At 42.4% G+C, this 12,435-nt stretch overlaps 1 protein-coding gene across 1 annotated transcript in view; it reads left to right on the top strand.

Moving 5' to 3' along the window:
* The first annotated feature begins 2,716 nt into the window (after positions 1 to 2,716).
* The window catches only part of SHPRH (SNF2 histone linker PHD RING helicase), a 55,061-nt gene continuing 45,342 nt past the window's right edge, over positions 2,717 to 12,435 (top strand). Inside the window, exons 1-5 of the mRNA XM_056344633.1 lie at positions 2,717 to 2,883; positions 5,024 to 5,695; positions 6,068 to 6,197; positions 11,137 to 11,355; positions 11,639 to 11,717. Of these exons, the coding sequence (XP_056200608.1) occupies positions 5,054 to 5,695; positions 6,068 to 6,197; positions 11,137 to 11,355; positions 11,639 to 11,717 (1,070 nt within the window). The 5' untranslated portion in view covers positions 2,717 to 2,883; positions 5,024 to 5,053. The remainder of the gene's footprint in view (positions 2,884 to 5,023; positions 5,696 to 6,067; positions 6,198 to 11,136; positions 11,356 to 11,638; positions 11,718 to 12,435) is intronic.

The raw sequence follows: 12,435 nt of genomic DNA, 5'->3' as shown, positions 1-12,435 counted from the left end.
GTACGTAAAGCTTGGAAGGAGCTTTTCCCATCTGCATTTAAGCAGGACTGACCTTCAGCATGAGAAGAACCCAGCAACCTCTGTTTCACTCATGCTTGTGATGACCCTTCCATACCCTTCATAAGGGCACAGGCCTGCCATACCTCTGACACACGAGTCTTGTTGGAATAATTGGACAGTCATGCAATGCATTGCCACTGGTGCTAGCATTCCTGGGCAAGCTTAATACAAAGGCTTGTCTTCAGAGCCATCCAAACCCAAAACAGAAAGGCAAGCAATCACAATGGACTAGGTGAAGTCTATATTCTGTGTATTCCCAGGCACCCTTGGTTAGAGACTGCAGGCAACAGTGATTGTTCAACCTGGCAGAATGTCCTTTTCTTTCCTATTTGCCATTGCTAGTAGAGCCCAGACTCGATCAAGTGGAGGAAGATAAGCAGCAGTCACTGGTGGGACTTTTTCACACCATCAAGTCATCAACAGCAGGTACAGAACGCTTGCATGAGGAGTCCCGCATTTGAGATCCCACACAGGGGGAATCCACGCCGCCCCAGACTGACAGCATACAGCTTTTGTGACCCCCTCACTTCAGTGGCCGTGACAGGAGCTGCTGTACTCTGGCTGCCTTGACTCCTGTCATCGAGAGATCCAGTTCAGGATGGGAAAATCTGATGTTCACATCTTGCAATATGAACCTGGATGTCATCCTTTTAAAGGGAGCTGCCTACCCAGGCATATGGCTGCATGCCAGGAGGTGGGAGTGAAACATGGTTGCTTCATAAATTCCTAAAGAAGCACATAACTTCAACTACTTCAACTGCTTGCTACCTTACCGATTGAGTCAACAGCTAAATCCCAAAAGGCACATCCAGAAATAAAAGGGCTCCGTTTAAAAAAAAAAAAAAAAAAAGGAGGATCAGGATCTTTTACCAAGACCTTCTCATTAGGAGGAAGACAGAAAGTCCCCCATGACAACTCCAAGCCACTAGTTGCGCCCACAGGGTGATCCAGGTCTGGCCTTAAGCTTTTTGAACTAACAGCACTTTCTTCCTACTTTGAGCAAAACTACCTGTTTTGCCACCTCCCCAACAATTTCTTCATACAGTTGCCAGAAAATCTGCTAGCAGTAAAGCTGTGCTTGCAGCACCAGCAAATACTCACCAGCATCAGCATCTTCAGGGCACCACCAGCCCTGACTGTCCCTGCCCAGCCACCCATGGCTCCCTCACAGCCCAGCACCCCACATCAGCCCCTGGGGCTGTCAGTTCTTGCCCCAGCAGGGCCAATTTCTGGCTGTCCACAGCCCTGCCCAACCACGGCCCCCACCAAACCGTGGGGCCAGGAACCTCCCCATAAAACAGGTTTGATCACTTTGCATCCCCTTGGTTGCTGTTATTTATTACCAACATACGCTGGAGTGTCTTCCCTTTGTGTCTGTTCTGCTGTGACTTACTGTTGCAACATAGCACTGAGTGATGATCTTTAAGTGAATTTTCATATAGGAATGCCAAATGCTCACGTAGCAAATGAAACATTGTGAATTAAACCAGCCAAACCACCATGGCACAAGGGCCAGCCAAACCACTGTGGCGTAAGGGCCAACATTCTGAAAGCTCTCTTTACCACTGCACACCACAGTTTTGAGCAGCTCCGCTGAACCCACAGGGGCTTTGCCCTTCCAAAAGGGCTGAAAATGGTGGAAAATCTGACACAAACGAGTAATGAATTAATTTGTAAAAACAAATACTAACAAATGGTTGAAAGGAGTGCTACAAGAACACCTTCTTATTGTAAAGGGCTTTCCAATTCGCATATTTACAGCTCTTTTTGCGTTTCAGAAGAAAGATGTTTTTCTAGTTTTTACTGAAGCAATAGTTGTTAACAATTCATTTGGACTGTTTTTGCCTTTTTGCAGTGCTAATTGCCCAGAAATCCACTCTTTATATCACTCTTGCCACATGACCTAACAGATGTTTGCATGCCCCTCTTCTGTCAACATGGCTTCACCTCATGGACCTCATCAAGGTTTCCATCATTACCACTATGACAAATAGTTTCTCAGTGTCACCCTCCCTTGTGACTGGCCATGGAAAGAAGAGCTTCTCCTCTGCTCCCTGAGAGTTTATAAACCCAGTGAGATCTTTCAAAGCAATGACACAAGGGCTGTCAGTGTAGTACTCATGCTTAAAGTCACTCAAGGCAACAGGTTTTCGTTACTTTTCCCCCAAGTGGCCTTTAGTGCATCGCCCCTGACACAAACACCTGTTGCAGAGACCTGAAATACCTCACAGAGCCGAGGTGGGGCTTTAACCTCCCCAGTACCCTCTAGCCTCGTTTTTCACGGGTGTAACCCAGGCCATTCCCCCTCTTCCTCACTATGTCGTAAGGCCGTGCCTAGGCAACACAGGCCGATACTAGACCTCGGGCGGCCGCCCAGCCCCGCCAAGCGGCCGCCCCCTCCCGCTGGCACAGCCCCAGCCACAGCCCCGCCCGCCAGCGCCACCCCAGCCTCGTTCCCGGCCCGCCCTCAGCCACGCCCCCCTGAGGGCGCGCAGCGCTGCTCCCGCCCCCCTGCCCGGGGCAGCGCCTGCGCCTGCGCCGCCCCTCGCCCTCCCGTTGCTCGGTCGGCCGGCGTGGGGGGCGGGGGGAACTGTCACCTTCCGCCGGCCCTATTGGTCGCCGGCTGGGCCAGGGCGGGTGCGCGCGCATCCCCGTGCCCGCCTACCCCCGCTGCCCGGGAGGCCCCTCAGCCTGTGCCAGCGGCGTCGGCGTCCTGCGCCGCCGGCCCCAGCCCGGCCCCCGCTGCCGCTGCGCGAGGGGGCCCGCCCCGAGCGGGGAAGGAGCCGCGGCCGCCGGGGCGGCCGTAGCAGCGTTACCCCTCCGGTACGTCGGCGGCGGTTGGCTCTGCTCCCCTCTCCCCTCACCCGCGCGGCTCCGTGGGCCGCAGTGCGGGGCCGCCCCCGGGCTCGGGGGGGCGGCCGGTGGCCAGTCCGCCCGCCTGCCTGCTCGCCCTGCGCGCACGGCGACCTGCTGGCCGGAGGGAGGCGGGGCGGCCTTGCCGCGGCGGGGCTGGACGGCCCGGGGGCCTGCGTGAGTGTCCCGGGGCGCGGTGGGCGCTCCGGGGCGGCTGCTCGTTCCTCGCCTGGCCTCGCGGGCCGCGTGGTGACCGGGGCCGGGGGGTGCGCGGCGGTGCCGCCTCTTTGACCTCTCCGGCGGCAGGTGCCGCGGGAGATCTGGCCCCGGTTGCCGAGGGGTGCGCGCCGCCGCCGCTGGTGTCTCCTTAACGAGTTGCAAGTAACTTTCCTCGTCAGGGACGGCGAGACCCGCCCGCGGCCTGGCGGCGGAGCCGGGGCAAGAGCCGGGGGGGTGGCAGCCGTCGGCCGCTTGGCGTGGCGGGTTCCCGGCCGCGGTGCTGCCCCGCCGGGCCGCAGCGGTGCTGGGCGTGCGTGTGCTGGCAGGTGCCGGCTTGGCGGCGTGGGTCCGCCGCCCCGGCCCTGGGAGTTCTGAACAGCTCTCCGCAAACAGCAGCTCGCCCCGGTTTGCACAGCGGCGTGTGACGCTGAAGCCGGTGCGCACACGCAGACCTGGTGGCGCAGGGATCCCGGTGCTCGCCGCTGAGGCTGGCTGCGCTTGCTGTCAGCAGCGCGCGGTGTGCATGATATTTATGTGAAATTATTTAAAAAAAAAAAATCCCGTGTTTCCTTCCCGTAGTTCTGTTGGCTTCGAAAGCCAAACACAGCAAGATTTGTATATTTCTTAATGTTTCTTTTGGCTTTCATGAATTTTAAAATTTAAGTTTGTTGTTTGTTGTTGTTGTTTGGGTTTTTTTTATAGGACCCTTTTAAAATTATACAGAATTCTAGGAGTTCTGGCCTGTTCCAACATAAAGCCCTTTAACATTAGGATGTGGGATACTGGATTTATAGCTTAGAATATTTGCCTTTCATCTTCATACATGCTTTAAAAAGTTGTATGCAGAAGGTAAATTGACAAGGATATCTAAATATTTTCCTGCCTTTGCTCATAAAGACGGTGCTGATGAATATGAGTTCATAAATCTATTGCTGTGTTCAAGCCTCTTATAAAAACAGTATTTTTTTTTTTAAAAGGCTACTTCTAGTTTGAGTACTTAAGTATGAGCCTGTAGTTTTGAGTATGTGTTTGCCAGATAGGTCTGATATTTCATAATCTTTTTCATGTGTGGTGTTTAGCATGTGTGTTTTATTTTCTAGTATTTTGTCCACAAAAATCTTTTCACTGCCCAGGTTTGGTCAAGGAGCTGTGTGTAGCTTGACTTCACTATGCAGTTAGTCAAAATCAGTAAGACTATGTATGCATTTACTTTGCTGACTGGTCCTGCTGAAATGCACAATAGAATAGTCCCTCCTCTGCAAGCAGTTTGTATGTCCACATTCCAGGATGCAGTTTCCTGGGAAAATAAAAGTATTCAATACTAGTAGCAAGGTCACTGGGGACTTCTAAGGACACAACTTGGTAGCTGAGGCTCTAAACCGTATTTTATGTAGTGGCAGCTTCAGACTAGCCCTGTGTTAGGTTTGCTTAAAGTTTCATCTCAATGTGGGCTTTGAAAGGAAGAAAGAATTGTGTGTGTGTGTTTTCCCCCACACTCACCCCCAAATCTCCTGTACTTCCTGCACTTTCTTTTGTGGAGTTTCTTTTGCCATCTTCCTCCACCCCCGCCTCTGAGGGATTCCACTGCTTCTCTTTTTATATCTTTCACACAAGATTCTGAGTAACAGCTGTGAAATGTAGTGTTCTTGTCGATCTCTGTCTGTAGCTGTCTGGCAAATTGGTAAGATGTAGTAGTATAAGGCAAATGCTTCATGTCCAGCTTTGTGTGATGGCACAGGGACAGGGGAGGCGCTGTAAAACTGTCTCTTCTGAACAGTTGGATTTCTTAGTGCACCTCTTGCAAGTTCAGCAGCTACTGCACAGTGAAATTTCAGTGTCAGTGTTTGATTTTTGTAATACTTACTGCTGACTAATTTACTTCATCTCGCAGACTGAAAATACTGTTGAAGAAAACGACAAAATGAGTAGTCGTCGAAAACGTGCACCTCCATCAAAAGTAGATGAGGAGAAACAGAAAGAGCTCTGCTGGAATATGCATGAAGACCGGAGAAATGAGGTGATAACATTAGATGATGAACTGACTGATGAGGACCACGTTCCAGGTCCAAGCACTTCTTCTGCATCTTTCATTGTTATAGATGATGATAGCATTGATGAAGATCTCATTCAGAAAGAAGGTAGTGGCTCAAAATCTGTTAAGTTTTTGACAGTTAATGATGAGGAAGACTCTTACTCCATCTTGACTCCTGTGTCAGTACAGCTAAATATTATAGTCTTGCCATATCGTGTAGATGGGTCCTGGAAAGCTTTGTTGGGAGAATTTGCTCTTCGTCTTCCTTCTGAGCAAATTCTGACTGAGGAATTCCATGAAAGGAGCTTTACCTTGATGAGAGGAGACTCTGATGATCAGCTACAGGTTTGTGTTCATGAAAGAAGTGAAGAGGAGTACAGTAATGAAACAAAAGAATACCTGGGTGCTTATGAACAACGTATTTTGGTGGAGCCAACTTTAAGTGGTGAAATATTGGAAGGCTTGAGATGGCTGCAAAAGAAAAAGATAATTGGACTTTATCAAAGACCTGGAGAGGCTCAGGTTTTAAAGGTATGGGTTAATATATTTGTTTTGCATTTTAAATGTTCATTTGTTTGTTTGAAATATAAAATAAAAACCTCAGAACAACAAAGTCTGGCAACTGCTGTGCATTTATATAATGTGATGAAAATATGTAGTTTCTGCTTGCCTTTATGAATGTCTTCAGTATGTTTTTGCCTAAAAATCTGTTTTTACTTTTGCACCATTAGTAATGCGTTACCCAAAGGAATCACAGAAGCTTTTACCTGCAGTGTTCTGTATCCTCTATGTGGTGATTTTTAATGGATATATCTGCCTGTCTACTAATTTTCAAAGCACTGCTGTTATTTTCATACTTTTCTAACAGTTATTGAAATGATTAACTGTATAACCGTTTCACAGGTTGGAATTTACCTTCTGGAAGCTGGGCTAAGTAAACCAGAGTTTCTCAGTGATGGAGGTGGGAGACCCAAGAAAGCTAATCAGCTGATCCAAAAACTCATGGAAAAGTTCTATAGCTTTTTAATTCCAGGTAATGCAATTCAGTTGAATGTTGATTAATTTTTGTTATTAAAGCATGTTGGTTTGGTTTTTTTCAGTAGTATTAAATGTAAGTGAAAATAATAAGTTATTCCTCTATCTAGAGCAAGGTAATTTTTTTCAAGGTAATGTTATTAGTGATTCTCTCTGTGTTAGCATATGAATAATGGCCAGATAATGATTAGTTTATGGTCAAATTACAGGTGATATAATATTCCTTGTCTACAGATAAGACCCAGAGGCACATAGAAGTTTGAGTCCTTACCTTTTTGCAAGTAAATACAGTTTTCACTGATTCTTGTTGGCTGATTGAACAGTTCTACAGTAGCTTGTCTTAAGTTACACAGGGAACTGTTTAAAAGAACCATGAATTAAGTTTGGAAAGCTTTTGTTCCTGGTTAGTGCCTAACACACAACTGTGACTACATTATAACTGCTTTACAATATAAGCCAAGGAGAAATTTTGTGAAGTACTACAAAATGCGCCTTTACAACAGTTTTAAAATTACACCAGTGCAAACTTATAAATATGGGCCTTGTTGTCATTTTGAAATTGAAGATACGTTTGCCAGATTATACTGGGTAGAGAGACAGATTTTTATAGAGTGATCAATGACCACTTTATAGTGTCATGGCTTAGGAAACTTAAGAAAACCCAACCTTTGTCTTGTTCCTCAGTGTAGAATGGCTTCAAAATCTTAGTTGAATACTGACTCAATGACAGTGACAGTAATACACTGAGTTTTAATGCTTTTGCAGAAGCAACAGAAGCATAGCGCACACCCACCCACCCCCAATACTTGTACTTCATTTCAGAAGGCAGAAGTGTATAAAAAATTAGGCAGCTTGCTAAAGAGAAGCTAAAAGGAAGAGGTAACGGTAGAATATGTACATCCGTGTCTGCTGCAAAGAGTAAATGCACAACTGTCAGAAAAGACGAGATATACCAAGAAAGGGCCAGGACCAGTATAACTTTAGTATGTGGGGAAGAGAAGATACTGCATCTAAGAGGTCATCCTTCAAAAAACTGAAGTAATCTGACTATAGCAACTTGTCAGTTTAGGTTTAAAAGCACACTGAAGCAGATCCAAAAAGAAGTCTGAAGAATAAAGAGCTTAAGATATAGAAATGAATAATAATATTTTTAAATGCAAAAAGAGAAATGTGGTATCATAAATACATTAGAAGTAGAATATCTCCTGAGAATTTGTAGACTTGAGATGACTAAGGCATTTGAAAGAGTGCTCAAATAAAATGTGCAGGAAGCACAGTTTGCCTCTCTGCCAGTCTTCTTATTGTGGAAGAGTTGGGGAAAGGTACTGTTCACAGACAAAATGAATAGTGACCTATTTGGAGAACCAAAAATAATTTTCTGCTGGAACCTGGGACATTTGTCCTCAGTACGCTAAAGAATAGATTTTTACGGACTGTGTGATTCAGTATAGCTTACAGTTGAAGAGGTGGTGTAGCGTCTGAAATGGAAGATATGCCCCTGAATGTTACTAGAGCAAGAATGTGGACCTGAGCAATGGGTTGTTATACCTTGACTTATCTTTTCCAAAGCCATTCAACCCCTCATGCTCCTAAAGGAGCTGTGTTGCCAGTTGGTAAAATTTCTAACTTTTTCAGCATGTGCAGTTTGATGTGGTGTAAAATAATAATAGTCTTGATTCTACAGCAATGAATGCCATGTAAACAACTAAATAAAGGGTGCGGAGAATCAAAATAAATGGTTGTGAGTATGTATGAAGGTCACCAGTCAAGTCCTACAAAGGATGCACAAGGCATGTGCAGCTTAATGTATTCTGTTATTATTAATGTATTCCTAATGCTTTTGGAAATACGATTGGTGAGATGGCATCATCAACAAACTTTAAATGTCTTATTCAGCATAATAGAGATGAAGAACAACTGAAAGCTTGCAAGCAGGCTGACCAATGGAGATTCAGTATAAATTTAATGTAGATAAATATTTCCACACTGTGAAACCAGTTACATTTTCTAACAGTTTTTAAGTACAGATGGAGCATAAAGTAATATAGCCTTGATTCTACGGTGATGAAGGTTCTTAAGAAGCATAAATGGATTTATGTTAGAATAAATTCTAACAGCTTAGTCTGTGTTTGAATTTCACCTGTTTTAAAACAGAATAAATTGAAATTTTTGTAAAACTGCACATAAGTATGTATTTTAACACTCGCAATATACACCTAAAATGGACTCTACGCAGCATTCCAGGATGAGGCTTCTTATCTCCATTGATGAACAATTTCTTACATTGATGGAGTTGCACACAAGGATCTCTGTTTGCTTTAATAAATATCTGGTTTTATAATAGTTTGTATCCTTTATCCGCTGTATAATGTTGCATGTTTGTTCTTGTTGCTCCAGTGAACGCATAGACACAGATCACCTATAGATCCAGCTAGCTTTGTTCTTAATATGAAAAAAATGGTCTGCGTAATTGATTTTTTTTTTAATTAAAGAAAAAAGATGCCTATTTAATTGCTTTTCTAGTGAATGGTAAATGTTTCGGAGTTTGTTTTCCCATAGTCTCATGGAACTGTAGTATCACATGCAGTAGCATGCCAATAGAATAGACCATATACGATCTTCCTTCAGTTTTCTTAAGAAGAAGAAATTCTTTGTACAAAGAAGAGGGTTTTGGTCTTTGTATGGCAATTTTTAATACCAAATGTGAAGCAACAAATTTTCTATTCATCCATAATAAAGGAGGAAAACAATTACATTTTCAGTGATGCAGATAGTCTTATACAGCAACCTGGAAACTGCCATACAGATAAAATGTAAAGATCCTACTGCAGGTTCAATAGTGGAACTTTAGTTCAGTCATTGAAGGAATTAAGTAGGATACTTGATGAAACCTATCAGAGAAATTGATTTTTCAGGTAGTGTAATACCATCTGTTTCTTGAAGGTTTAAAAAAACCCAAACAAACCAGAAACAAAAGCTATGTAATTGAATTACGTTTTGTTATGGTTGAAAGCATAATTAAATATTCACTGTTTAATAAGTAACTGAGAGAGGAGTAACTTCCTTAGTGTCCTTTTAAAACTCCCTGTGGTACATGAACTTTTTAATCAGGGGGGGGAAATTATCTTTGAGAGAATGAACAAAAAGGTATGGACAAAGCATACCAAGTCATATGAAAAGAACATTTTACATTATATTGTAATCTTTTCTTTCATGTAAAATTCTGGAATTACTTAGTTTATACAGAAGTCAATTTATTAAGCTCTGAAATGTGGGACTTGAAAACTGTTACTTTACCAAGTGTAATGATAAGTGTCATTATGAATCAACTTCATTGATCAAAGTTATACCCTGCAATCACTCTGATTTCTCTGTTCTTTCCGTGAAGTGAGGAATGTGTGTGAGAGGATCCCTTGGAATGGTTCTGTAATATATAAAGCTGCATGTTCTGCTTGGTGCTTTCATTTGGCTGGAACGTGAATAATCCTACACGTGCACTCTGGTTGCCTTCTTTGCAAGTCTATTTTATAAACATGGATTTATAGAAACTTCATGTCTTTTAGAATTCTTTTGTTCCTCGTGAAGCCCTGGAATTGTTCCATTGACTTCAAAGGATTAGATGAGGGCACTCCTGGCTGCCATACATAGGCACATAATTTCCTGCTGTTTGTTTTGGAAACCATTCTTCACCTTCACTATTCACTTGAATGAAAGAAAGCTTTTGCTTTCCATGAGAGTCCTAATAGCAGCCCCAAACCTTATTTTAGGATTAAGCTCTCTGATGTTTGTGCCAGGTACATCTCCTCTTTGTTAGCAGAAAGCATTGTTATTATAATTTGATTTAATTGTACCTGCCGCTAGCTGTTTTCTCTTTTTTTATCAGTATATTATACTTTTTAAATATACCTTAAAGTCACTTTGTGTTGAAAATGCTGGCCTTGACTTGCTTCTAAATGTTTTTGGGTTGGTTTTTTTTGAGAAAAATACTGCAAGGTAGCTTTACCTCCAATACTAGCTGGAGTTACCGTCTTGTCTTTGAACTGTAGAACTGTACAGCTATGGTATTGGTACTGATGTTTTTATTGTCCTCTAAGACCATTGTTCCCTCATCTTATATCCCAAAATGCTGACCCTTTAATTTTTCATGAATTTTTGTTCTATCGTGCTTAAATTCTGTGTGTGCCCATATATCCACTTCATGTGAAAAACAAATAAGCACAAGGCTTTCTTTCCTAGAGGATAAAAAAGAAGGCTATGCTTTCTGTCCTAGAGGGTACATGCTTCTCTTGAGGTAGGATTTTAATTTCTAAAGTACACCTTGTCTGAATTTTTGTAATGATGCAAGTGGTGAGAATTTCATGTTGTCCTACTGCTACAATTTTTTTATCCAGATAGATAATTTAAAGTTAATGTGAAAACTCATTGAAGAGAATCGCCTGTGGGTTTTTTAATACATTATTTTATCCAGAAAGGCTTTGTTTCATGAAAAATACACAAATCCTTGACAGCCCGCTGTGTTTTTTCTGCTTTCTAGAAGATCATGAACTCGTTAACATTTAAGTCTGAAATGTGAGTTACTTGTAGTTCTGTATCAGTTGGAAATGTTTAGTGGAAGGTCTTGGTTAAATAAATAAGGTCTGGTTGCTCTATCCCTAAATACTAAAAGAACAGCTTTGCTGATTATGTATACCTCTGTGATTGCCATAGTGTGTTAATCTTAAATTTTGGGACAGTAGTGCTCATTGTTTCCTGCTGCTGCCTAGCTGAGTCAGGTACAGCCATGGCACGTTTAAATGATGTTTTGCATTGCTTGCTTTCATATAATATTTTGAAACATGTTATTTCATATTTCAAATAAATGTATTGCAGCAAAATTTACTGAAGTGTTGACCACGGTTGATTGATAATGCATGTCTTGAATTATTTGGTGTACGCAGATGAGCTGGAGGAAGATGAGGAAGAGTCTGACATGGAACTAGAGCGACAAAATATTGAAGAGCTTTATGACTTTGTAAGGCATACCCATCAGCAGGATATCGACTTACTGAGAGAGGATGTGCAGCATCCTGCATTAATTCCTATTCTGAGGCCATACCAAAGTGAGGCTGTGAACTGGATGCTTCGCCGAGAGAACCTTGCAAGCACTCCGAGCAGTGGCAAGTATATGAGTCTGGAAAACTGGTGTAATTGAGGAAAGTGGCATTGTATTGATTGAAGCTTTGTTAATGATTTCATTGCCATTTTTATAAAAGCTGTTGTTTGGGTAGTACCCTAAATGATAAACTAAATTTTGCTGAACAGCAGTTGTATCTTGTTGGTCATAAAGCACTGTGGAGGTAGAGGTCTGCTTTTTGTCTCTGAAAGTCGCAGTAAGGCTGAGCAATTTTAAGCGGTATGCTGTTTCTAGAGAAACCTCATAATGAACTCTTTTCTTCATAGAAAATGGACTGCACTTCTTATGGCGGGAGGTCATCACTCTGGATGGAGTAAAAATCTACTATAATCCATTTACAGGCTGGTATGTTTTTATAGTTACCTGCTTCTGAGAACGCCTCAGGGTTGTACTTTTTGAAAACCATATTGGCAGCTTTTACCTTGAGGATATGAGATAATTGATAACTGTCATTTTTCAGTTAGCAACTGAAGGAGTAGAACAGTGATATTTTTAATTTGGAAAAAAAAAAGGCAAACTGGAGTATGTAAAGCACAGGTAAATATGTAAATCTCAAGTTGAAGACATTCTTAACTTTTTTTTTTAGTTTTGGTACAGATTTATGGGTTTAAGATTAACATTTTTTTTAAAAAAATAGGGCATTGGAGGCTTCAACCTTCTGGTCCAATGTTTTTAAAGTCTAAAGGAAAGAGGTACTATAATGCTTTTTATTAATGCTGAGTATTGCATTACAAATTCTATTTCATTTTTCTCATTAATTTGTTTAGAATAGAACCTTTTGATTACTAGTTTGCTTTTTATTTTTTCCCTATATAACTTTCAGATGTTTAACATGTGAACATGAATGTATTTCAATAGTTTGGAGACAAATGTTATGATATGCTAAGGTATAGGAAGGTGAGGCCTGTTAAGGGGAAAAAAAATCCAAAAAGTTCTGGCATACGAATTCCTCTCGGTCAGGTCTGTACACCCAAAAAACTTGCTAGTTTTTGTCAGTCTCAGTTTATCTAATAAAAGATAATGCCTCACCTTAGAAACTTTGCCTTGCTGAAGCTATGCTGTG

This window comes from Falco biarmicus, chromosome 6 (assembly GCF_023638135.1).
Source record: "Falco biarmicus isolate bFalBia1 chromosome 6, bFalBia1.pri, whole genome shotgun sequence".
NCBI classification, from domain to species: Eukaryota; Metazoa; Chordata; class Aves; order Falconiformes; family Falconidae; genus Falco; species Falco biarmicus.
The sequence above is the reverse complement of the archived record's forward strand: the minus strand, read 5'-3'. Positions and strand labels throughout refer to the sequence as shown.